The sequence below is a fragment of the Salmo trutta genome, chromosome 40 (assembly GCF_901001165.1).
Source record: "Salmo trutta chromosome 40, fSalTru1.1, whole genome shotgun sequence".
Lineage (NCBI taxonomy): Eukaryota > Metazoa > Chordata > Actinopteri > Salmoniformes > Salmonidae > Salmo > Salmo trutta.
Window position 1 is genome coordinate 11757687 of NC_042996.1, and position 27395 is coordinate 11785081.

The 27395-nt window shown below is 44.4% G+C and overlaps 2 protein-coding genes across 2 annotated transcripts; one reads left to right on the forward strand and one right to left on the reverse strand.

Moving 5' to 3' along the window:
* Window positions 1–760: 760 nt before the first annotated feature.
* Window positions 761–26067, forward strand: parpbp (PARP1 binding protein). Its single transcript, XM_029741966.1, has 11 exons — window positions 761–1000; window positions 1213–1367; window positions 2415–2651; window positions 2774–2884; window positions 3459–3629; window positions 3765–3919; window positions 5076–5256; window positions 5386–5567; window positions 5700–5781; window positions 24189–24369; window positions 24882–26067. Exons 2-11 carry the CDS (start codon window positions 1218–1220, stop codon window positions 25211–25213), a joined length of 1782 nt encoding a protein of 593 aa, XP_029597826.1. The 5' UTR covers window positions 761–1000; window positions 1213–1217; the 3' UTR covers window positions 25214–26067.
* pmch (pro-melanin-concentrating hormone) lies at window positions 25707–27395 on the reverse strand. The gene is made up of 3 exons (XM_029741969.1): window positions 27102–27395; window positions 26218–26359; window positions 25707–25890 (listed from the first exon to the last, which is right to left on the reverse strand). Exons 1-3 carry the CDS (start codon window positions 27348–27350, stop codon window positions 25841–25843), a joined length of 441 nt encoding a protein of 146 aa, XP_029597829.1. The 5' UTR covers window positions 27351–27395; the 3' UTR covers window positions 25707–25840.

The following is a 27395-nucleotide window of genomic DNA, read 5'->3' on the forward strand; positions in this document are numbered from 1 at the left end:
TTAAATTATGGTTGGATTGGCATGAACAATTCAAGTGCATGTTACACATAGAAGCCAGGCATCTAGTAAGTAGGTTAGGGCCAAGGAGGCATGTGCTGGCTATTGCTAGCTCAACAGTGCACAAACGGTCAGTACTGAAGATAGAATACTTAGTCTATCTAGCTACCGCCCGCTTTCCTATCTTCTTCGTAACCACCATAAAGGTGGTAGCCTTGGCTTCAGGACATGCTCTGATCATGTAACATTGTGAAATGCTAGGTAACTAGCAGTCCCCACCCCACTGTTGTACAAGCTAGCTTGCAATATAGCAGCGCTTGCTAATTATTAACGTCTAAACATGATGACGCTAGCTAGCTGATAATAACAGACAGCGAAACTACCCAAACGCTAGCAGCCTACAACACACTACAGCGATTAAAAGTGATGACAGCGTTTGGCAAGATAACACAATATATTAAAAAAATAAAGCGGCTTTTTTAAAACTAGCATAGATAGCTAACTCATAACCATACCTATGCGTGCATTTCAGCATTTTAGCGACAACTTCTGCCACAAAACTGTTCCCCAGTTGATGTCCGTGTTGGAACGTACCATGCCATTTTATTCTTAAATTCTAGGGGGACCACGCTGAGATTAAAAACGCAATGGTGCAGCGCTTTGACACGTTACAACTTATTGCTATATTAAAAACACTTTATAAAAATAATAATGAATAAACGTTCTCACACGAAACATAGTCAGATATGCTAAAAACAATATTGGGTTCTGTGATAAAGAACCACAGACAGCGGTTGAAACAACATAGGCGTGGTTAAATGATGACACAGAGTCTGATTGGTCAGAGTGGTTACTAGCAGGATTTAAAAAATGTTAAAGCATCAGCTGCTTGTGCGTTGGCTACGTGGGTGGTGAATGTATTTTGGCGATACGCTTACCACGTCCCTAAAATATTCGAGATCTATCGGAAAAGGTGGTGTTTGAGGCTGTAACATTTGTTTAGGTAAGTGTGTTTAATGGTGTTTTATTGTTTTCACTAGCTACCAGCAACCTACATCTGTATTGTTGTAGATGTCTATATCAACTTTAATTAACGTTAATCAGTTTAACTAATACATTGTTATAGGCCGTTTTACGGCACTTTGTATTAGTTACATTGCCTTTTTGAAGGTTTCAGTACATGTAACTAAACAGTCTTGTTTGTCACCTTCACAGGGACAATGGCGACTTTAGAGGACAGTCTGAAGACAATAGTGAGAACCTTCAGGCGAGAATGCCACCGGGTTCTTGAGTCAGAGAGGACTACCATCCACGGGGCAGATGGAATGTTGATGGTTCTACAGCTGGCCATTGCAGAGGTCAATAAACAGGTACAACTGGTAACATTTTATAAGCTATGAATCCCTCGCTGTGACAAGTGGCCTACAGCAGTTTCATAGGGCCCCTGCAAGACTGAGAAAGCCCCCAACCTCCCCAAAATAGTTTTTTTGTGAGCGGATCTGTTAACTTACTGGGAATTCTACAATTTGTGCCATGGGGCAAAGGGAAAAAGGTGGTTTTATAGCTACCCATGCCATTCTGCAATGAGGCTGTGAATTTGTCATTTTAAAACTAATTTCCTGCTATTCTACACATTCAGCCATGAGGCTGAGACAGTTTTACAGCTTTACAGCTGATTTCCTGTAGTTCTTAGCATTTTTGACATGGCTTATAATGTGTTCATATTGTATTGGGGGAGGGCCATTTATATGCTACAATATCAGTACTTGTTGTGTTTACAACTTGTCTAAGTCCTAGCATCTACTGATTTCAGCTAGTGTATAGCTGTGGATTGACTGCATTGTTTGAATGTAATAGTGGCAGTTAATATGAACAAAAAATTATGGAATCATTAATCTAAAGCTGGCTAGCTAACAAACCTACAGTGCAGACATTTTTCCCATTCATTATTTTACGCCGTCTTATCACAGCACTGGTAAACCATGGTTGACCAACTCCCTGACCACAATGGCTGACCTTTATCCCATCAGAAGCTCAATGTCCATTCTGGTATTTAAATTCCTAATTATTTTGGGGTGAGGCCCCCCCAAGCCTGCGTGGTACGCCATTGACTGTGGTCCTAACAGACATCGATACTGCGATCAAAGCCTTAACATTTAATGGCCTAACTCCAAAACGTGTTGTCACTAAGGCAATGAGTTTATCTGCACCCCTATTATAGCCATTTGGGCCTAGTTTCTCCTGATCACATGGTCAGAAGACTCCTGACCCTATAAAGAAATAATCACATCATTTGTCCCACCCTTGGTCCCACCAGACTGTATGGGAGGATAATTCTCCATGAACTATGCATTCTGATTCCCATCACAGGCAGCAGTCATGGCTTTAATCCATCTGCTTTTGCTCTCTTCTGACAGGAGAGTGGAGAGTTCAGTGTTGCCCTGAGCGACGTCCTGATGGCCTGGAAACACTTACTGTTAGACAAACTTCACCTGCCCCTTGACAATGACTCTTCCCGACCAGAGAACTATGACATCATCAGGAAAGAATACGACTCCTTTCTGAAGCGCACCAACACTATGGACCTGATCGATATCCACTCTATGTACAAACAGCTAAGGGTTGATCTGGACCCTGAGGAGCCTCTGAGCTCAGTGAGTATTAGGCCTGCTTGAAACTAGGATGATGGCCCATGATTGGAAGTTTTAGTCAACTGTTTGATATAGTCTCAAAGGCCAGTTAGACTAACTGCTAAATCTGTGTTCATGTTGCCAAGGTCCAGCTGTTTCAGTTTCTGTCCAGTAACATGGAGACCTATGAGGTGAGGGATTCCCTGTCCCAGGTCCCCTCGACTCCATCAAGCAAGTCAAAGCCATGCAGCACACAGGTAAACATATGTCATAAGCATGTATGAACATATCAGCATTATACAGGTCAGCATAGTGTAAGCAAACGGACTCTCCATTCTCTCCACTCACATAAGAGAAGGCGGTTTGGCCAGAATATGAAATGTTACGTTGGCTCATATCGTTGTGCAACCAAGGTACTTCGTTTCACTGTTCCCTCTCGTTTTCCCAGTAAGCCTGGCAAGCCTTTCATTCTCCCTTAGCTTTTCCAGTCTTTTTCAGGCACTGGAATCGGTCTCACTCTTATTAACAGGAACTTTAAATCATATTTCTCAGATTTAAGAGCAAAATGTGAATTAAATTACCAGACAGCTGTTTTTAAAATGCTACAGACATTGTGGGCTAGGACATGCACTGCTCTCTCCAGGCTGCTGCCCTGTCAACTGTCTGATTTATGAGTGGGTAGAATATGGGTTGCTACTGTAATACTGCCTGGGGGTAACGAGGTTTATGAAATGTTGGTTTGGGTTGAAGATGGTGTTCTGACTTTAAATTGGACCGTGTGTAGTTTGTGGCATCAGCTGGCGGTTTTAAAGGCTCGTAAATCTCCAATAGGTAGGAAAGGTGGTGAGGAGGGTCTTCTGCTCCTATCTGGATCAGCTGGTCAACTCCAAGAACGACATGGCCCTAGCGCACACCCTTGACACCCCTAGCAGATCGCTCGGCCGTATAGCTTTTACTGACCTGAAGCGTGAAGCACGGAGCAAGAACATGTCACTCTTCTTGGTAAGATTGACAAATTGGCCTCTACTCTTTCCATGTCTGTTTCCTATCATTACACTGACCTATGGGTTTCAGCAATGAATGTTGACGACATGACAATCATATGGTCTCGTAATGTTAATCATCTATATATTGCAGGCTGTGACATCATTTGTGCGAGCGGTCCAGCTGGGAGGAAAGGGCTATGCCCCCGCTGAGTCTGACCCCCTGAGGAAACATGTTAAAGGCCTGTCAGACTTTGTCCGTTTCACAGACAACCTGGAGGAGATATTGGGAGACAACCCTGACCCAAGGTACTTAACCAGCTGGGTTGCATTCATTAGTGCACATCGTAAAGGTAAAAACCAACCCTTCATGGATAGGTCCATGTACTGTAGTTCTTCCTGGTTTGTCTGTTCTTCTGTTTGGTGCCTAATGAATACCACCCTGGCCTGGCAGACTCCATCTCTGTTTACCCTTGTCATCAAATCCCACCTGCCCATTGCTGTGTACAGATCTGATTTCCCCCTAATGACTTCAGCCCCAGGTTGTCATGATAAACATGTTTTAGTAATTCACATGTTATCTCGGCTACATCAAAGTAAAATTGACTAAAAGTCAAAAGATAATGTTCCTTCCTTGGTTTGATTAGTATTATCATCAAACTTTATTTCCTTGATCACTCTCGTGGCCTTTGTATAATTGCAGATTGATTCAGATTTTGTTCAAGCGTTTGGCAGTGCCACAAATGTGGTTAAGAGATTGTTTGGTCATTCGATGAAAATGTGTGGACTGAACTTTGATCTAAAGCAATGGGAGAAGTCCTGCTGTATCACAAGGCCTCATTTCCCCTGAATTCCAGTAGCAACTACAGTGCTAGATGATTGACATCTTGGCACTCCGATATATAGCGATAGTCCATAATATTGGATGTATTGTCCCAGTTCCCTCATAGCAGGGGCCTTCTGGGTGTTTATGATTGAGGATTTTCTCCCTGCTCTGCTGTGGTGCCTCTCTGATGGGACACTGGACTGATCTGATGCCAGAATGGCTCTTTCAACAGCCTGCACCCCTACTTCCCCCTTCACACCCTCAGTGGAGTACTGTATTTCCACACACAAACACCTTCTCTGAAGGGTTCAGGGCCTCTTGTTCAGCTAACATCTGGTATCCCAGATGATTTTGTTCCAGAGGCTCACTCCCCTCTCATAATAGCTGGGTCAGGGATTCTAGCCTGCTCCTTCTCCACCCCACCTTGCCACAGTCTTGACACTTGCTGCTCTTTTCACGCACCCCGATAATGTTGCAGTCACTTCATGGTCAGCGATGAGTAAACACTTAGACAAAGGGAGCGTCTTCATCCATCTTTTTCCTCATGGCCTATAAGTAGAAGGCTGCTTGACTTGTCTGCCTAATGGATTAGATAATTGCAAGAATTTATTATATTTCATGTACACTTGTTTTTCTCAGTATTGCTGGCGTTTGTCTGGTGACCAGTATCAGGGCGGCTCTGTTGAAGGGGCGGGCCAGTGGAGACGTTGTGTACGCTGCAGCTGACGAGACCGCCAAGGACCTCAAAGAGCGGATCGCTCAGATCCACCTGTCCCACAGACTGCAGTCGGCTAGTGGGACAGGGATCAGCCCAGCCAGGGTATGATGCCTTTCTGGGCCAACGGATCCAACCGCTCTCAGCCTACATGTCCATGTCAGTGCCTTTGTTTTGTTTGATCCACATCAATGCCATCTTAACACTATAGTGTTTTGTGTATATCCCCTTCAGCCTAGATACCATGCTATTAACCACGCCACTGCTTATGGAGGTCGGGAGACTGTGAAGGTCCTGATAGCATTGCTGGATGAAGATGCTTTGGCACCGCCCTGCAGGAACAAGGCAGTCTTACTCTCTGCGGATCAGGCTGTCCTCAGTGGGGAGGAGGGGACCTGCATGCTCACACTGTTCCGGTAAGCCTCATCTCACGCGCGCACACGCACTAATCAAAACTTAATAGGCTAATAATGAATAGGTTTTCACAGCCTCTCTAACCCCTAACTCATAAACAGCTGGTTTCAGTCTGATTGCTTCTGTGTCCTCAGATCCCCTGAGGTTCCCACTGGCTCCTCTCCAAAACCCCTGCAACACCGTGTCCAGGAGCGACAAGATCAACTCAAACCCAAGGTACACACACACACACACAGCTCGCCCACCTCCCACCCTCCAAGTAGCACCAGGAGACCCGAATACGAAACATCGAATCAGATGTCCAAACATTGAAAAATAATGTCTATGTCCTGTAATTTCTCCCCGGTATTGTATTATTTATTTGCTCAGTTGACGCCCCTCGTCTTATAACTGGCTTCTACACGTTCACATTTGTACAGCTGTGTTTTTGCTCCCAGCGTTAATCCAGTGTGTTGCTCTGAGTGAGTCTGGGGTATAAAACTACTCCTCTACAATCGGGGCATTCAAACCTCCCAGTGACACGTTTTGTTATGCTTCTCAACAGGGCTCCACCCTCTGGGTTTGATAAGTAGCTGGTCAAAAGATGCTCTATTCTTCTGTTTTTGTCAATCTCCCTGAGGGTTTGCATGTTTACCGTGGTCATTGTATAGCATCCCTAGATGTATTCTCTTTTCATTATCAGTAGGCCCAGGACAATACCAGTATCACAATATTTTTCCATGGCAAAAATGAAAACCAAAGCAGAACTCTTTGTTCCTTTAAAAATACAGGTTTTTAAAGGATACAGGTTGTCTCCTATAGCTTGGGAAATAAATAAATGTGACTCTGGATGACAATGTTTGTTTCCATCATTAGGGCACTTTTTCCTGAAGTGAAATCCGCTTCATTTTTGTTTCTTTTATTTTTTTCCTTGCTAACGAGTATCGTGATACTGGCATCGGCCCTAATTATCAGGATGTAAACGGATTGATATAACCAGCGGATGTGGACGGATTCTCAGTCAGAAGTGTGGTGTTTGCAGCCTGGAAGGCTGTGGGCTTACCAACTTGCCTCAGTGTACATGTTTGCTGTTTTCACAATGCGCTTGTAGAATTGAGACCTGGTGCTAACATGCTGTGCTTGTCAGTAACAAGTATACCGTTCGTCAAAAGCACCTAGTTAAATAGCAAATAAAACCTGGATGTAGAAACTGCTTACTCATCTAAAACAATTAGTTTCAGATTTTAAAGGGGCTGGGTTGTTCTCAGTCTCTACATGAAATAGACTGCTTGAACCCCTTTCAAACGTGTACTATACACATTTTGTGGAAATGGGCTCCTTTTTTGATTGCGCTAGCAGATGTCACTTTAGCTCCCCACATTCTGGCCGTCTTCCTGGGAGTGCGCTGTAATGGTCCCTGGGCTGCTCACCGCTTCCTGAACTCGGCGGGCGGAAGCTTTCTGCATCCACTTCACTTTAAAGATGTCATATCAGTCGCTTAACTCGACTAGTAAGGGAAACTTGAATGGTTGTTTCCTGTTGTCTGCTGAATGTCGATCAACCCGGACCCCTGTCCAATAGTTTCATCATACGCTGACGTCAGTCAACTGGCCCACGTGCAGATAGTCACATTTAGTTTTTGCATTGTGGTTCTTTTTTCCCATGCTTTTGTCTGTTTCAGACAGAATAAACACGGCAAAACTGTTAACTCAGCAAATTAAGTGCGCTTAATGATGTATTGAATTGCATAATTGGGATGAATAGTATGACCCATTGATGCCTGTGATAATTTGATCTCTGTAACAAGATGCCTTTCAATGCTTTGACGTATTCCTCTTCCCCATGAAATCCAAGCTGGCTCATCATAAGAGGAGCTGCCATAAGAACACAATGCGTCTGCCAACTTCTCACCTAATATCCTGATCTTGCAGGTGGGCTATTGGGCTTGTGTGCGTGCATTCAAAAACAAACCCGAGAACAGAGCAATTGCTTGCACCTGCTGTTCCTTGAGGTCTCATCAGGATGGGCTTACCTTACCTTGCCTGGCCAGGCCGACCAGTCTATAGAGGTTGTCTTAGGACAGCCTCTGAAGTGGTGCCCCCCCCCCCCCCCTAATGTCATCCTCTCCTGTAATGGAACAAGATGCTGCTGTTTCCACCTGCTATAATTGGATTAAGTGTGGACTGCATGTCAGGAGGATGTCATGGTAGTCTTCTACCTCCCTGCCTGCGTTATGTTATGTTCTCCCCGTCCGTCAATATTTCTGCCGTTAGTGAGGCGTTTTTATTAGCATGCAACGAGGGTACGTGTACATTTCATGCCTTGTGATCTGAGAGTTCAATGTTGTTTTAGCTGCTCTTTTGAGAAGTTCTTTGACTAGCCTTCTCTCAGGGCTTTGATTTTATTTATTTTTTTCCCCCCTTTGCTTTACAGTCCCACCCAGCTTTGCACACCGTTCTTTTTTTCTCCACTGGATTCCTCCTTCCCTACTGCGCCTCTGCTGCTGGCCTGGAGGGAGAAATCCTTGAGTCGTGATAATCCCCAGCAGGCCTAGATCAGAGGATAAAGGAGTGGATCGGCCAGGTTTCCCGATAGCGATGGAATTTAGGCTTACGAATGTCTTTAACAATGCGTCTTTCCTACAACGGCTAAATATGTAACATGCGTTTCCCAAAACACCATGCAGAGCAGTCGCTAAATGCATCGTTGGAGCGCGTGTCGAGACTGATGGGATCGACAGGGAGCACTGCTGTTGGATCCGCTTTCTTCATTCAAATCTTTCCTTAACTTTTTAGAATTATAATAGATCAGCTCCGACATATTACCACCCACTGCTGCAAATATTGACGCGGTTAATTATAATGCCTACCCGATTAAAAAATGATTAGCCACATTGCGCGTATCATACAGAAGGCTACACATCATGAAATGTGTTGAAATTTTAGATTCTACTTATAGGCTAAACGTATAACTCAATTGATTGAAAGTATTCCTTGACAAGATGGTGCCGAAGACCATGGCTGATGTCTTACATTCTCCCAACCAATTGTGTAATTTAAAAAATATCTATTTTTTACGCTTATTGTGCACATAATGTTACTGCTAACGTCTCTTATGACTGAAAATAACTTCTGGACATCAGAAAAGCGATTTCTCGCCGCAGACAACTTTTTCCTTAAACGAGTCCGACATCCTGCTTTCACTGGAACAGGCCCAGATCCACGCCTTTTGTGTGAAAAGACGCTGGAAATGGGGATGCAGATCGGGGATGCAGATCGGGGATCCTTCTGAAAATACAGAGGCGAGCAAACTTCCAATGCCTTCCATTCTTGCAACGTGCGATCGTTAGAAAATAAAATTGATGACCTAATATTAAGATTATCCTATCAACGGGACATTAAGATGTTGCAGTTCTGTTTCACCGAGATGCGGCTGAAGAAGAAACGGACAATATAGAGCTGGCGGGATTTTCCATTCACCGGCAGAACAGACGCTACCTCTGGTAAAATGAGGGTTGGGTGTGTGTCTTTGTCAATAACAGCTTGTGCGTGATGTCTAAGATTAAAGAAGTCTCAAGGTATTGTTTTCCTGAGGTAGAGTACCTTATGATGCGGTCAACTGCATCATATCTACCAAGAGTTGTCATCTATATTATTCGTAGCCGTCTAATTACCAGCTCAAAGCGAAGCTGGCACTAAGACCGCTCTCAACCAACTCAATAAGGCCATAAGCAAAGAAGAAAATGCTCACCCAGAAGCGGTGCTCCTAGTGGCCGGGGACTTTAATGCAGGCAAACTTAAATCACTTTGAACACATTTTTACCAGCGTGTCACATGTGCAACCAGGGGAAAAGAATCCTAGACCACCTTTACTCCACACACAGAGATGCATACAAAGCTCTCCCCGCCTTCCATTTGGCAAATCTGTCCATAATTCTATCCTCCTGCTTACAAGCAAAAACTTAAGCAGGATGTACCAGTGACTCGCTCAAGTCGTAAGTGGTCAGATGACACGGATGCTACACTACAGGACTGTTTTGCTAGACAGACTGGAATATGTTCCGGGATTCATCCAATGGCAATGAGGAATACACCACCTAAGTCATCGGCTTCATCAATAAGTGCATCGACGTCGTCCCCACAGTGACTGTACGTACATATCCCAATTAGAATCAATGGATTACAGGCAACATCCGCCTCGAGCTGCCACTTTCAAGGAGCGGGAGACTAATCCGGACACTTATAAGAAATCCCACTATGCCCTCAGACGAACCATCAAACAAGCAAAGCGCCAATACAGGATTTAAGATTGAATCCTACTACACCAGCTCTGACGCCCGTTGGATGTGGCAGGTCTTAAACTATTACGGACTACAAAGGGAAACCCAGACGCGATCTGCCCAGTGGTGCGAGCCTACCAGATGAGCTAAATGCCTTTTTATGCTCACTTTGAGGCAAGCAACAATGAAGCATACACGAGAGCACAAGCTGTTCTGGATGACAGTGTGATAATGCTCTCGGTAGCCGACGTGAACAAAACCTTTAAACAGGTCAACATTCAAAAAGCCACTAGTTACCAGGACTGATTACCAGGATGTGTACTCAAAGCATGCGCAGACCAACTGTCAAGTGGCTTCACTGACATTTTCAACTTCTATCTGCCCGAGTCTGTAATTCCAACATGTTTCAAGCAGACCACCATAGTCCCTGTGTCCAAGGAAGCAACGGTAACCTGCCTAAATGATTACCGCCCCATGGCACTCACGTCGGTAACCATGAATTGCTTTGAAAGGCTGGTCATGCCTCACATCAACAGCATCCTCCCGGACACTAGACCCACTCCAATTTGCATACTGCCCCAACAGATCCACAGATGCTGCAATCTCAATCGCACTCCGCACTGCCCTTTCTCACCTGGACAAAAGGAACATCAATGTGAGAATGCTGTTCATTGACCACAGCTCAGCATTCAACACCATAGTGCCCACGAAGCTCATCGCTAAGGACTCTGGGACTAAACACCTCCCTCTGTAACTGGATCCTGGACTTCCTGACGGGCCGCCCCCAGGTGGTAAGAGTAGGCAACAATACGTCTGCCATGCTGACCCTTAACACTGGGGCCCCTCAGGGGTGTGTACTTAGTCCCCACCTGTATTCCCTGTTCACCCACGACTGCATGGCCAAACACTACTCCAACAACAAGTTTGCTGAAGACACAACAGTGGTAGGCCTGATCACTGACAACGATGAGACTAGGGAGGTCAGAGAACTGGCAATGTGGTGCCAGGACCACTACCTCTCCCTCAATGTGAGCAAGACAAAGGAGCTGATCGTGGACAACAGGAAAAGGTGAGCCGAACAGGCCCCCATTAACATCGACAGGGCTGTAATGGAGCGGGTCGAGAGTTGAAGTTCCTTGGTGTCCACATCACCAACGAACTATCATGATCCAAACATACCAAGACAGTTGTGAAGAGGGCACAACAAAACCTTTTCCCCAAGAGACTGAAAAGATTTTGCATGGGTCCCCATTTCCTCAAAAGGTTCTACAGCTGCACCATCGAGAGCATCCTGACAGGTTGCATCTCCACCTGGTATGGCGTCTGACTGTAAGGCACTACAGAGGGTAGTGCGTACGGCCCAGTACATCACTGTGGCCAAGCTTCCTGCCATCCAGGACCTACAGTTGAAGTCAGAAGTTTACATACACCTTAGCCAAATGCATTTAAACTCCAGTTTTTCACAATTCCTGACATTTAATCCTAGTAAAAATTCCCTTTCTTAGGTGAGTTAGTTTCACCACTTTATTTTAAGAATGTGATATGTCAGAATAATACAATACCTTGACTTTGTTGTCCTTAAGCCATTTTGCCACAACTTTGGAAGTATGCTTGGGGTCATTGTCCATTTAGAAGACCCATTTGCGACCAAGCTTTAACTTCCTGACTGATGTCTTGATGTTGCTTCAATATATCCACATAATTGTCCTTCCTCATGAAGCCATCTCTTTTGTGAAGTGCACCAGTCCCTCCTGCAGCAAAGCACCCCCACAACATGATGCTGCCACCCCCGTGCTTTACGGTTGGGATGGTGTTCTTTGGCTTGCAAGCGTCCCCCTTTTTCCTCCAAACACAACGACGGTCATTATGGCCAAACAGTTCTATTTTTGTTTCATCAGACCAGAGGACATTTCTCCAGAAAGTACTATCTTTGTCCCCATGTGCAGTTGCAAACCGTTGTCTGGCATTCTTATGGCGGTTTTGGAGCGGTGGCTTCTTCCTTGCTGAGCGGCCTTTCAGGTTATGTTGATATAGGACTCGTTTTACTGTGGATATAGATACTTTTGTACCTGTTTCCACCAGCATCTTCACAAGGTCCTTTTCTGTTCTGGGATTGATTTGCACTTTTCGCACCAAACTACGTTCATCTCTAGGAGACAGAACGCGTCTCCTCCCTGAACGGTGGGACGGCTGCGTGGTCCCATGGTGTTTATTGCATACTATTATTTGTACAGATGAACTTGGTACCTTTATATTTTTGTCTGAGGTCTTGGCTGATTTTCTTTAGATTTTTTTTCAAGCAAAGAAGCACTGCGTTTTTGAAATGCATCCAATTGACTCAGGCTAATTTACATAAATTATCTGATGTAGAGGTCGACCGATTAATCGGAATGGCCGACGTTATGAAAACTTGAATCGGTAATCGGCTTTTTTGGACACAGATTATGGCCGATTACATTGTACTCGCCGAGGAGACTGCGTGGCAGGCTGACTACCTGTTATGCGAGTGCAGCAAGGAGCCAAGGTAAGTTGCTAGCTAGCATTAAACTTATTTTAAAAAAAGTACAATCTCAACAAACTAGTAATTATATAGCTTGTCCTGCGTTGCGTATAATCGATGCGGTGCCTGTTAATTTATCATCGAGTCACAGCCTACTTTGCCAAACGGGTGACGATTTAACAAGCGCATTTGTGAAAAAAGCACTGTCGTTGCACCAATGTGTACCTAAACATCAATGCCTTAAAATCAATACACAAGCTTATCTTTAAACCTGAATATTTACTTAATATTGCCTGGTAACATGGATTTCTTTTAACTAGGGAAATTGTGTCACTTTGCTTGCACAGAACGCAAGAGGAGTCGGGGTATATGCAACAGTTTGGGTTGCCTGGCTCGTTGCGAACTGTGTGACCCATTTCTTCCTAACAAAGACCGTAATTAATTTGCCAGAACTGTACATAACAGGTTGTGCAATATTTAGACTTAGGGATGCCACCCATTAGATAAAATACGGAACGGTTCTGTGTTTTACTGAAAGAATAAATGTTTTGTTTTTCGACATGATAGTTTCCGGATTTGACCATATTAATGACCTAAGGCTTTTATTTCTGTGTTGTTATAATTAAGTCTTTGATAGAGCAGTCTGACTGAGCGGTGGTAGGCAGCAGCAGGATCGTAAGCATTCATTCAAACAGCACTTTCCTGCATTTGCCAGCAGCTTTTTGTTGTGCTTCAAGCATTGCGCTGTTTATGACTTCAAGCCTATCAACTCCCGGGATTAGGCTGGCAATACTATAGTGCCTATAAGAGCATACAATAGTCAAAGGTATATGAAATACAAATGGTATAGAGAAATAGTCCTATAATAACTACAACCTACTTCTTACCTGGGAATTTTGAAGACTCATGTTAAAAGGAATCACCAGCTTTCATATGTTCTGAGCAGGGAACTTAAACGTTAGCTTTTTTACATGGCACATATTGCACATTTTCTTCTCCAACACTTTGTTTTTGCATTATTTAAACCAAATTCAACATGTTTCATTATTTGAGACTAAATTGTTTTTATTGATGTATTAAGTTAAAATAAGTGTTCATTCGATATTGTTGTAATTGTCATTATTACAAATATAAAAAAATCATCAGATTTAATCAGTATCGGCTTTTTTTGGTCCTCCAATAATCGGTATCGGCGTTGAAAAATCATAATCGGTCGACCTCTAATCAGAAGCTTCTAAAGCCATGACATCATTTTCTGGAATTTTCCAAGCTGTTTAAAGGCACAGTCAATTTAGTGTATGTGAACTTCTGACCCACTGGAATTGTGATCGTGAAATAATCTGTAAACAATTGTTGGAAAAATTACTTGTCATGCACAAAGTAGATGTCCTAATTGACTGGCCAAAACTATACTTTGTTAACAAGAAATTTGTTGAGTGATTGAAAAAAGAGTTTCAATGACTCCAACCTAAGTGTATGTAGACTTCAACTGTATATAATGGGCTGTGTCAGAGGAAAGCCCATAAAATTGTCAGACTCCAGTCACCCAAGTTATAGACTTTTCTCTGCTACCTCACGGCAAGCTGTACCGGAGCACCAAGTCTAGGACCAAAAGGCTCCTCAACAGCTTCTACCCCCATGCCATTAGACTGAACAATTAATAAAAATCGCCACAAGACAATTGACATTGATTTCCTCCCCCTCTTGTACACTGCTGCTACTTGCTGTCTGTTACCTATGCGTAGTCACTTCGCCTCCACCTATGTTTACAGATTACCTCAACTAGCCTGTACCCCCGCACACTGACTCGGTTCCGGTGACCCCTGTATATAGCCTCGTTATTCTTATTGTATTACTTTTTATTTTAGCCTACTTGGTAGGTATTATTTTTCTTGATCTGCACTGATTAAGGGCTTGTAAAGTAAGCATTTCACGGTAAAGTCTATACTTGTTGTATTCGGCGCATGTGGCAAGTGTAGTTTGATTTGAAATGACATTTATATTTAAATTATCTGATTTTCATTTGTAGCATATTTTTATACGGGGTTTGTCAATTGCAAAGACAACTTTATTTATTTTATCGGTGGTCAGACGGATAAACCATGTGATTCTTTGTTTAGCGGTGGATCTGTATAAAAAGTGATGCAGGAGGGCAAAAAGCATGATGCATTTAGCTGTTCTGAGTGTGAGGCAGGCATTAAATTACGGCTGTTTTCAAGTGCGGCCTTTTCAAGTGCAACGTTAACGAGGGAGATTTAACACTGCCCCTACGACGGTTCTATCAAGGCCAAATTCATTAAGATGCTTTTGAGAAACCGGTCCCTGAACCCTGTACGTGGTTTGAGATGTTAACGTGGTAACTTTTTTTTCAACTCGGGATAGCCAGTTCCATTGGCAATTTTAGCATGTATATCTTGGGGGTGAAAACTACCCCAATTGTTTTTAATGCATGCTAGCAAAGCCACTACACAACACTTAACGATGCATCAATTGCACTGTAACTATGACAAACACTGCCCACAAACTGTTAGGGCCTACATAACTTTCCCTACAGCAGAGCTTTCTTTTCAGCACCATTTGAGTTAATATTTATCACTGCTACACCTGGCTTTCAGTCAAGCCTTGTCTGGCAGTGAAACAGTTTATCAGCCTCATTTACTGCCTTTAAAAAAAATAGCTCATATGGCTGACTTGCTTAAACAAATGTGGTTTCTACTGACAATTGAATGTACAAACTATGGCATAAGAGAATGATGAGCGGATGAGGCAATCCATAATTTCGATTAAGACATTAACGAGCGAGTTAAGACTGGTCTATTTCAGCACTTTTTAAAAAATGTACAGCGACAGAATTCAGAACATGGGCAATTCTTACAGTATTCGCCCTGTACACCATGACCGTTCAAAATGTATTTTCCAAGTCTGAGCTTGTTGTTCTCTCCCCCCAAGTTCCCATTTGTCTTGAACTCACTGAAGTCTCAGATTTCTGAGTTTCTAGTTGTTTTGAACACAGCAGAAGTCATGCTGGATTGACAGCATGGCCAATGTATTAAACCTCTTCTTGCCCATGATGTTGCAGGTGCATGTTTATCCTTTTAAACTTGGAAAAGAGACTTGGACCACACCCCCTCTCCATTAAATAGCAGGCTAGTGATTGCTTTTCAGCACTTGCAGTTAGCCATTGATTTATCGATTTATTTATTTTTCCAAACCACTTATTGTTGAATTTACTATTTCCTGCGTAAGGGATGCCGATGGCATTACCTGTGTGGTTGAGGATCTCCGTATTGCAAATGTACAGTCCCTTGCTAGATGTCCGTGAGTGTTTTATTTAAATAGGCTGACGGCCTATGGTCGTGCCCCAGGGCCAGATCTTCCGGGAAGTCATCAAATAAATTCTCTCGGACATTTGGTTTCTTTTTTTATTTTGGGCTTTTAGCCCAGAAACAAGATGGCGCAGAGGCCTCAAAGCTTTGAGGCCCATTTTCTGGGATTTAAAGGTCAAAAACAGTAATACAGCACTAATTTGACCGCTTCACATCAAAGTACATAAACCTACGGTGTATGGGGGAAAAAAAGAACCAGCCATTTATCTATTGTACTTTAAGATAAATAATTCAATGACCTTTTGGTGACGGTTAAAGACATTTTTATTTTTTCCAAAAAAGTTACTTGTGGCGTGTTAAGGCAGGTTTTGAAGCTCTGATTTTGTGTATTTTCTTCTTCTGAACACAGTCAATGTTGAGTGACAGTGTGAGGCTTACGGACACACACAGCCTGCAATAGTTACCTGTGTTCGAACCGTCAGACCTAGAACTCTGAAACTTTATATTTTCTAGAGCTTAAGTTGATAGCGCACGGTGAGTTATGTGGCTCTAGAAGGTTCTCAGGCTGAGAAACGGCCTCGTCCATTTGCAATGACTTCAATTAATTTTGAACATCGCGAAAATGACGACATTTAGAAAAGTCCCGGGAATCGCAAGACTAGGTGCATTGAAACCGCCTCGGCCCATAGACGGACCCTAAAGTTTCTGTCGGACAGGTCTTTCTGGGACCCCGTAGCAACTCCTGGAGAAAGTGAATTCTCAACACTGTCGCTGCTCGGGCTCCGAATGACCTATCGAGTTTAATCTGGAGTCACCTCAGCTAGGCCTACACATGTCAGAACTGGACCTGCAGCTAGAACTTAACTACATGTTTTATGTTATTATTATTGTTTAAACAGAAGGCGCTGTGAATTTTGGGCCTGCTCTGAAATATGTGATAGTTGTCTTCTAAACATGTTAGACAACGTGGGTTTGGTGTCAGAATGATATCTTATTGACTAATGGATACTGACTTGATGGCTGACTTTTGTCCGTGTGCTATAAGTTTAAACGGTGATGAACCATTGCCAAATGGACTGGCTGAAATCAACACCAACGAGCGATGGAGAGGAACCACTATCGCTGCCTGGCCATCCTGAGTTCAACGGGCCAGTCAATTGGGCATTTCTGCAGTATATTAGAGCATGGTAAATGCCCATTGTAAGACATTTTCAAATGGACAGCCGTGCACCTGGTAATCTGAACGGGTTACCAGGAGCGTATATTTTAGTATGGCTTCAGGGGGGTGCTCGAGGTTCACCTGGTCATTTTAGACAAAGGTGTGGTATGTGTGGTATGTGTGGTATGTGTGGTATGTGTGGTATGTGTGGTATGTGTGGTATGTGTGGTATGTATGTATGTATGTATGTATGTATGTATGTAAAACCGACAGTCCCACTTCTCTCATTGCACCAACGAGCGATGGAGAGGAACCACTATCACTGCTCAGTATATTAGACCATGTCCAATTCGTGATGGTAAATGCCCATTGTAAGACCTTGCAAATGGACAGTTTAGGTTTGTCCATTTCCAATGTATTTAATGAGGGATTATCCATCACCAAATTGACAGGCTAAAATCAACATCAATGAGAAATTCTTACTTCCTCTGATCAAATATACCTTCAAGGTTGATTCAGGGCTTAATATATATATATATATATATATACACACACACACCTCAATTGGACATTTCTTATGCCATTTGGCCAAGTTCACTGATCATATATTGCAAATAGACAAACACAATAAAATAAGACAAATGTATGTTTATACGGTTATTACATATGTATAATTAACAAAAATATATTTTTTCCTAAATTTCACCCTTTGGGTCTTGCGTTTGACCATTTGCCATATGAAAATCTACGGTGGAGCACGTACACCATTTTTGGGCTATGACACTAGGCATTTGCCATGTTCCGCTTGCCATATGGTTTTGATGAACTGCCATCCATTTGAGTGGTATTTGCGATTGTGTATCTGGTTTGCCCAATGCCAGTAAGTTGCCATTCATTTTTGTCAATTTCATGGGGGTCTTCCCTTTCCAAATGCACTGTGAACATTACTTTGGTAAGTATTCAGACCCCTTGGCTTTTTCCACATTTTGTTACGTTACAGCCTTATTCTAAAATGGATTATATTGTTCCCCCCTCAATTTAAACAGAATATCCCATAATGACAAAGTAAAACGTTTTCAACATTTTGGCGCATTGTATATATCAACGGAAATATCACATTTTCACATAAGTATTCACACCCTCTAAGTACTTTGATGCACCTTTTGCAGTGATTACAGCCTCGAGTCTTCTTGGGTATGATGCTACAAGATTGGCACATCTGAATTTTGGGAGTTTATCCCATTCTTCTCTGCAGATTCTCTCAAACTGTCAGGTTGGAGGGTGAGCATCGCTGCACAGCTAATTTCAGGTCTCCAAAGATGTTCGATCGGGTTCAAGTCAGGCCTCTGGCTGGGCCACTCAAGGACATTCAGAGACTTGTCATGAAGCCACTTCTGTACATTTCTCTGTTCATCCTTCCCTCAATCCTGACTAGTCTACCAGTCCCTGCCGCTGAAAAACATCCCTACAGCATGATGCCATCACCGCCATGCTTCACCGTATGGATTGTGACAGGTTTCCTCCAGACGTGACGCTTGGAATTCAGGCCAAAGAGTTCTATCTTGGTTTCATCAGACCAGAGAATCTTGTGGTCTGAGTCTTTAGGTGCCTTTTGGCAAACTCTAAGTGTGCTGTCATGTGCCTTTTTTTTTTCTTTTGTCTTTTTTTTTTACTGCTTGGCTTCTGTCTGGCCACTGTACCATAAAGGCCTGATTGGAGTGCTGCAGAGATTGTTGTCCTTCTGGAAGGTTCTCCCATCACCACAGAGGAACTCTGGATCTCTGTCAGTGAGACCAGGTTCTTGGTCACCTCCCTGACCAAGGCCTTTCTCCCCTGATTGCTCAGTTTGGTGGTTGCAAACGTCTTCCATTTTCAGAATGATGGAGGCCACTGTTCTTGGACCTTCAATGTTTCGATACCCTTCCCGACATCTGTGCCTTGACACAATGCTGTCTCTGAGCTGTATGGACAGTTCCTTCAACCTCATGGCTTGGTTTTTGCTCTGACGTGCCCTGTCAACTGTGGTACCTTAAATAGGGGTGTGTGTCTCCAAATCATGACCAATCAATTGAATTTACCACAGGTGATCTATGGAAACAGGATGCACTTGAGCTCAATGTCGAGTCTCCTAGCGAAGGGTCTGAATTATACGTTTTATTTTTTCTAAATTTGCAAACATTTCAACCTGTATTTGCTTTGTCATTATGGGGTATTGTGTAGATTGAGTTATTCTGAAATGGTTAAATATTTTTTTCAATTAAGGCTGTAACTTAACAATGTGGAAAAGGGAAAGGGGTCTGAATGCACTGTATGGCCGATGAGCACTGATACGTTATCTTATGACAAGAATTGAAAACGATTTGCCAGTAGATTGTCGACTTGATTCATGATGACTGCTTGCTAGCTAAGCTTTTGAAAGTATGACGATGACATGATCAGTCCAATCAAAGCTACGGTAGTTGTCATTTTATCTGTGGCCAAGGTGCTTGAATTTTCGAGCTCTCCTTGTAGATTTTGCGGTGGCATAGTGTCCCCATGAGTGACAGAACACTGATCCTATCACGGCGCAACTAGAGAACATTGGCTCTCTGTGAGTAAAACATTTAAACATGTGAACCCTCGCAAGGCTGCCGGCCCAGACGGCATCCCTAGCCGCGTCATCAGAGCATGCGCAGACCAGCTGGCTGGTGTGTTTATGGACATATTCATTCAATCCTTACCCCAGTCTGCTGTTCCCACATGCTTCAAGAGGGCCATCATTGTTCCTGTTCCCAAGAAAGCGAAAGTCATTTAGCTCAGTTACCATCGCCCCGTAGCACTCACTTCAGTCATCAAGAAGTGCTTTGAGAGACTTGTCAAGGACCATGTCACCTCCACCCTAGACCCACTTCAATTTGCTTACCGCCCCAATAGGTCCATAGACGACACAATCACACTGCACACTGCCCTAACCCATCTGGACAAGAGGAATACCTATGTAAGAATGCTGTTCATCGACTACAGCTCAGCATTTCACACCATAGTACCCTCAACTCGTCATTAAGCTCGAGACCCTGGGTCTCGACCCCGCCCTGTGCAACTGGGTCCTGGACTTCCTGACGGGCCGCCCCCAGATGGTGAGGGTAGGAAACAACATCTCCACCCCGCTGATCCTCAACACTGGGGCCCCGTAAGGGTGCGTTCTCAGCCCTCTCCTATACTCCCTGTTCACCCATGACTGCGTGGCCATGCACGCCTCCAACTCAATCATCAAGTTTACAGACGACCCTACAGTGGTAGGCTTGATTACCAACAACGAGACGGCCTATAGGGCAGAAGAGGTGAGGGCCCTCGGAGTGTGGTGTCAGGAAAATAACCTCACACCCAACGTCAACAAAACAAAGGAGATTGTGGATTTTAGGAAACGGCAGAGGGAGCACCCGCCCAATCCACATCGACGGGACCGTAGTGGAGAGGGTGGAGAGTTAAGTTCCTCGGCGTACACATCACGGACAAACTGAAATAGTCCACCCGCACAGACAGCGTGGTGAAGGCGCAACAGTGCCTCTTCAACCTCAACAGGCTGAAGCAATTTGGCTTGTCACCAAACACTCAAACTTTTTTACAGATGCACAATCGAGAGCATCCTGTCAGGCTGTATCACCGCCTGGTATGGCAACTGCTCTGCCCACAACCGTAAGGCTCTCCAGAGGGTAGTGAGGTCTGCACAACGCATCACCTGGGGTGAACTACCTTCCCTCCAGGACACCTACAGCACCTGATGTCACAGGAACGGCAAAAAAAATCAAGGACAACAACCACCCGAGCCACTGCCTGTTCACCCCGCTATCATCCAGAAGGCGAGGTAGGTACAGGTACATTAAAGCTGGGATCGAGAGACAAAAGCTGTTTTTCAGTCTCAAAGCCATCACTGTTAAACAGCCATCACTAACATTGAGTGGCTGCTGACAACATACTGACTCAAATCTCTAGCCACTTTAATAATGAAAAATTGGATGTAATGTATTACTAGCCACTTTAAACAATGCCACTTTATACAAATCAAATGTATTTATATAGCCCTTCTTACATCAGCTGATATCTCAAAGTGCTGTACAGAAACCCAGCCTAAAACCCCAAACGGCAAGCAATGCAGGTGTAGAAGCACGGTGGCTAGGAAAAACTCCCTAGAAAGGCCAAAACCTAGAGAGGAACCAGGCTATGAGGGGTGGCCAGTCCTCTTCTGGCTGTGCCGGGTGGAGATTATAACAGTACATGGCCTAGATGTTCATAAATGACCAGCATTGTCAAATAATAATCATAGTAGTTGTCGAGGGTGCAACAAGTCAGTAACACAAGAGTAAGTGTCAGTTGGCTTTTTCATAGCCGGTCTTTGAGAGTATCTCTACCGCTCCTGCTGTCTCTAGAGAGTTGAAAACAGCAGGTCTGGGACAGGTAGCACGTCCGGTGAATAGGTCAGGGTTCCAGCAGGTCTGGGACAGGTCATACACTGCTCAAAAAAATAAAGGGAACACTTAAACAACACAATGGAACTCCAAGTCAATCACACTTCTGTGAAATCAAACTGTCCACTTAGGAAGCAACACTGATTGACAATAAATGTCACATGTTGTTGTGCAAATGGAATAGACAACAGGTGGAAATTATAGGCAATTAGCAAGACACCCCCAATAAAGGCGTGGTTCTGCAGGTGGGGACCACAGACCACTTCTCAGTTCCTATGCTTCCTGGCTGATGTTTTGGTCACTTTTGAATGCTGGCGGTGCTTTCACTCTAGTGGTAGCATGAGACGGAGTCTACAACCCACACAAGTGGCTCAGGTAGTGCAGCTCGTCCAGGATGGCACATCAATGCGAGCTGTGGCAAGGTTTGCTGTGTCTGTCAGCGTAGTGTCCAGAGCATGGAGGCGCTACCAGGAGACAGGCCAGTACATCAGGAGACGTGGAGGAGGCCGTAGGAGGGCAACAACCCAGCAGCAGGACCGCTACCTCCGCCTTTGTGTAAGGAGGAGCAGGAGGAGCACTGCCAGAGCCCTGCAAAATGACCTCCAGCAGGCCACAAATGTGCATGTGTCTGCTCAAACGGTCAGAAACAGACTCCATGAGGGCCCGACGTCCACAGGTGGGGGTTGTGCTTACAGCCCAACACCGTGCAGGGCGTTTGGCATTTGCCAGAGAACACCAAGATTGGCAAATTCGTCACTGGTGCCCTGTGCTCTTCACAGATGAAGCAGGTTCACACTGAGCACATGTGACAGACGTGACAGAGTCTGGAGACGCCGTGGAGAACGTTTTGCTGCCTGCAACATCCTCCAGCATGACCGGTTTGGCAGTGGGTCAGTCATGGTGTGGGGTGGCATTTCTTTGGGGGGCCGCACAGCCCTCCATGTGCTCGCCAGAGGTAGCCTGACTGCCATTAGGTACCGAGATGAGATCCTCAGACCCCTTGTGAGACCATATGCTGGTGCGGTTGGCCCTGGGTTCCTCCTAATGCTAGACCTCATGTGGCTGGAGTGTGTCAGCAGTTCCTGCAAGAGGAAGGCATTGATGCTATGGACTGGCCTGCCCGTTCCCCAGACCTGAATCCAATTGAGCACATCTGGGACATCGTCTCGCTCCATCCACCAACGCCACTTTGCACCACAGACTGTCCAGAAGTTGGCGGATGCTTTAGTCCAGGTCTGGGAGGAGATCCCTCAGGAGACCATCCGCCATCTCATCAGGAGCATGCCCAGGCGTTGTAGGGAGGTCATACAGGCACGTGGAGGCCACACACACTACTGAGCCTCATTTTGACTTGTTTTAAGGACATTACATCAAAGTTGGATCAGCCTGTAGTGTGATTTTCCACTTTAATTTTGAGTGTGACTCCAAATTCAGACCTCCATGGGTTGATAAATTGGATTTCCATTGATTATTTTTGATTTTGTTGTCAGCACATTCAACTATGTAAAGAAAAAAGTATTTAATAAGATTATTTCAGTCAGATCTAGGATGTTATTTTAGTGTTCCCTTTATTTTTTGGAGCAGTGTATAATGTTTACATACCCTACATTACTCATCTCATATGTATATATTGTACTCTATACCATCTACTGCATCTTGCCTATGCCATTCGGCCATCGCTCATCCATATATATATATATATATATATATATATATATATATATTTTTTTTTTATGTACATATTCTTATTCATTCCTTTTCGTGTGTGTGTAAGGTAGTTGTTAGGTATTACTGCATGGTCGGAACTAGAATCACAAGCGTTTTGCTGCTCTCGCATTATGGGACAAATAAAATGTGATTTGACATTAACAATCCCTATGCTCTGTAGTTTCCGCTGCCTGCCCCACCACAGAAAGCACTAGCTAAACTGCTGCGGCCCTACCCTGAATGACAGGTCGCCACTGACCAGTTCCACAAAAATGCTCGCTCACCTTTTAAGCCAGCTACATTTCTACGGTAATGAATATTTCAGAACTAACCTGATACCAGGCAGGCAAACTCCATTTATCCTTGAATGAAGTGTCCAAGCCACAAGTTGAGGACCAATTTAAATCCAATTCCCTCTTAGTCGCTGGTTTGACTCCCTGAGCCAACTTGGTGAAAAAGCTGTTGCACCTTTTGAGGCAAGGCACTTAACCCTAATTAGTCTTAAATTACACTTTAGTAATGACGATGCATTTGAAACTTCACTCAGAGTAAAACTTGTGTGTGACGTAACACTATTATTTTATCAATAGGAGTGTGGGAGTTGCTTGTGCATTGATAAGCACACAAGATAGCAAAAATATATTAAAGTAAACACTGCACTTCAAGCCTATTTCACACCATCGCCTGTGGAATTTGCAATGACTTCACTTTCATTTTGATTTCGGCACAAATTAAAGTGGCACTGACTCGCCCATGGATTAAGGCTTTGGCATTGTCTCGACGTGTTTGACTAGCCTTGTGCGACATGCATGTGCAGTTACAAGCCTGCTAGAGTTAGCGGCAGGCGGACAAGCAATATACACTGTCGTAGTATGGATAAAGCCTGAGAATGTGAAGTTAACTAAAGCTAGCTAGCTTTAAAAACACCTGAGTAGCGCTAGCTTCAGTCATAGTATACCCCAAGGGCTACTGGGGTTGTGGGCCCTGGAGATCACTCACTACTTTTCTTGGCTGTTCTCAGATCAGTAAAAATAAACAGGCTACTAGGTTCAGGTTCATTGTCTAACGGAGGCTTGGCTGATTAAACCTCATTACGTCACAATTTTCTTCCAGAACTTGCAACAAAACTGTTTCGATAAACAAGCCCATTCCTGGAGAGCTACATCTTGTATCTTCACTTCAACCCTAATCTAGTGCACCTGATCCTTATTATTTTATTTTCTTTAAGGCCAGAGAGCGAACCATCCGATCTCAGTTTGCCTGCACGTACCAGGACGACTGGGAGCTGCCCCTCAACCGCGTGCTGGACTTCCCCAGCACCATCCAGGTCCCCACCTGTGTACACCCGGCTCCTAAGCGGACCCTCACTACTGTGGACTCCACCTCTGCTGTCAAGGAGCTGGGAAGAGGTAAAACTGTGTAGTTGTGACTTCATTCCCCCTTTCTCAGCAGAGACTTGTAACAGACTTTCTCACATATAGTGCAGCGTAGCTACATGCACACAACACCCCCCCCCTTCAGGGATTGGCTTCTATTCCCTCTGACGCCATCGACTCGGCTTGATGCCCAGATCCACCTTCCCAGCCCAGGCCTCGAACCCTGCCCAGTCCCAGCCTTGGGACTGGTACTTACGATCAACCTTTAAATGATTCCCCATTTTATAAAACCTGGCCGCCCCCACATCTGTAGTAAAAACCTAACCCCCCCACTCTTTCTGTGGGAATCCAGGGTCCGCTCCATCGGTTTACATGACAAATGTTCACTTTCAGCTCGCTAGAATAAACACTCTGGCTGTTAAACTGCAGGCTAACGTCAGCAATTTCATCAGATTCCCCCCCCCCCTCTTTCCTTCCTCTCTTGTTATGTCAAAAAAAAATGTCAACCCCAATTGTTAAGCTCTATTACTGTTTCCTCTCTCCAGTGGAGGTTTACCCAGAGGCTGGGAGGAAAGAGGCCCAGCGAGGAGGCACGACCCGGGGGGTTGCCGCAGCGCTGGGGCCCAGGAGTGGAAATGATGCCCCGAGCAGCAGAGTAGGTGGGGGCGGTCGGAAGACCAGCATCCAGACAGAAGGAAGCAGCAAGGCCTGTAAACGGAAGCTGGTGGATTGTAGCGAACACTGTGAGCCAGAGAACCAGCCCCCTCTGAAGAAACTCCCCACCAGATTGACTGGGAAGAATGGCAGGGATAAAGCCCCCAGTAAGAAGAAACTGATTGCAGGACAGGGCAAGCTCACCAGCTTCTTCAGATTGTAAAGTACTCATTGTCGTGATGAAATAGAAGGCACTACTAGTAATGTCGCTTTATTTAATCAATAGTCTGTCTTCTTTGAAGCTGAATGTTCCGAAATCAATTGCACTTGTTTTCCCGCAGTGGCGCTTGGCCTGATTTCAGAGGCTTTTATTTTTTTTGCCTCTGTGCTTTCCAACGATTGACAGACATCATTTTGAAAGAAAGATCACCAGCTGTGGTGTGTCTGGGAGAGTGTAATGCAATGATGCAGAAGAGCTGTTGAGGCAATGTGGAAAGTCTGAGAGTGGTTGAAACCTAAGCAGATCTGTTTGATAGCCGATCTGTGAAGGATTGGCCTGCAGTTTATCTCCCTCTAAGACAAGGTCCACCACCAGACACTTCTCCTCTTTCATGCATCTTCACTACTACTATAATAAATTCCATACTGTTTATTTTCTTTACCTGTACGATGGTGACTTTCCAAATGTGTGACCCAGAATTGAAGCGTACGATTGTTTTTCAAAATCATTTTAATAGTTATTTCATTTTACACATGTTTGTTTTAAAACCATGGAACAGATAAGGAAAGCATATTAGTTTTGCAGGAGATTGACAGACGGCAGGGCAGCAGTGTAGCATCCACCACACTCTTATGCTTGCCAACAGGGTCGGTACACTCGTCCTATCATGCATCGCAGCACTGCAGGGAATAAAGTTGGTAGAATTGCAGTTATTTTAAAGTATTAACTGTTTTTAATAATGCTGTCATAACCTTCTATAGTCTTCAATTTGTTGCTTTTATATGTCTGAAATGTCACAACTCCAGCTGATAAAACTCTTGTTCTAAATAATGAAAGGAACATCATGGTGAAAAGTATCAACACTCTCATTTATGTTTTTAATGCCAGTATCGTCACTCATTTGACATGCTGAATGACGGTGATCTGGAGCTTTCTAATGCGCGCGATTGAACGGATACAGGAACCATAGAAGGAAAAATAAAAGGAAGTCGCTGGTCGATACTTACTCTCAAGGTCGGCCTCCCTGCGCTCTACTTTCAGGCTATATTCAGCAGGAGAGTGATCTGTGCCTCGGTCGGGGAGGACAGGAAGGGCTCGGGAGAAAGCTGTGTTCATGCCACGTCTGGTGTGCCCTTTCAGTCCAATGTCCTGTGGGACAGAAGGCTAGGTCACTGTCTGGCAGGCTTCCATTAGAGTGGATCAGCCAGCCTCTACATTGGTATACTCTGTCCACTGATGATTCTATTGCACAATCCGGTCTGGTGAACCAAAGCCGAAGGTTATCTAGCTTGCATGATACAACAAAGATACAACAATACACATGAAAGGGCAATAGAATCCAATGTCAAAATTAATTGAGATGGTGTTTTTCTTTTCCATTCATTTGGGATTGATGCATGCCATTTGCCAGATGGACATTTTTAAGAAGCGGCACAGATCTTCTGGGTCTCAAACCCTGGCTTTCTGGAGTCTGGTCCTGAGCCAGGCCATATGAAACCAGTATGAGAGGGGCCCCAGTTATCCAGACGTCTAATCTGTGTGGCTTTATAACTCCTGTCCTCATCGCTCTCTCCTTATCGCTCTCCTCCTGTTCCATTACTACAGAGATGTCCATGACTTGCATGACATACAGATGCTAGACACACTGAATCACTCCACATGCCTGCCAAACCTTTGATGGAGCGGAGACATTATCGTACATGTTGCCACTGTGTGAATCTAATAAAGATAAACAGCTATCCCTTTCATCTTTGTTTGATGATGGCTCAAGTTTGAGCGACTGTAAAATGTTGGCATATGGATAACATTGTATTGATGCTGCTACTGATGAAGATGAGAGTTAAGAGAAAGATTGGTATGAGGATGGACATGGATGAAGGAAGATACTTACTGAAAGGATGATGATCTTTGTGTTGTCCTCTTCGTCGCCCAGTCCGTTGTCCAGGACGGGCTCCCGTCTGAACCTCGGGGCAGCCGGAGCGTTGTCGCTCATCGTGTCTTCGCCTAGTATCGAAAGCAGGCTCTCCTGCTCTGTCCTACCCTCATCCAGCTTGCCTGTCGGTACAGCTAAGACGACCGAGCGGGTGTCAAACTCAGAGAGCAGCACCAGTGTGAATATAACAGAGTATAGGAAGATCATGATTCCTACGACACTAACGGCCTTGCGAGGGTAATTGGGAGTGGA

What these genes read in the sequence shown, in the direction of transcription:
- pmch (XM_029741969.1), bottom strand. Translation starts at nt 27,350, where the DNA reads ATGATCTTCCTATACTCTGTTATATTCACACTGGTGCTGCTCTCTGAG. An exon ending in CAAAGATCATCATCCTTTCA is followed by an intron (nt 26,360 to 27,101) that starts GTAAGTATCTTC and finishes TCTGTCCCACAG; the next exon opens with GACATTGGACTGAAAGGGCA. An exon ending in CAGGGAGGCCGACCTTGAGA is followed by an intron (nt 25,891 to 26,217) that starts GTAAGTATCGAC and finishes TATTCCCTGCAG; the next exon opens with TGCTGCGATGCATGATAGGA.
- parpbp (XM_029741966.1), top strand. Translation starts at nt 1,218, where the DNA reads ATGGCGACTTTAGAGGACAGTCTGAAGACAATAGTGAGAACCTTCAGG. An exon ending in AGAACATGTCACTCTTCTTG is followed by an intron (nt 3,630 to 3,764) that starts GTAAGATTGACA and finishes TATATATTGCAG; the next exon opens with GCTGTGACATCATTTGTGCG. An exon ending in GGAGACAACCCTGACCCAAG is followed by an intron (nt 3,920 to 5,075) that starts GTACTTAACCAG and finishes TGTTTTTCTCAG; the next exon opens with TATTGCTGGCGTTTGTCTGG.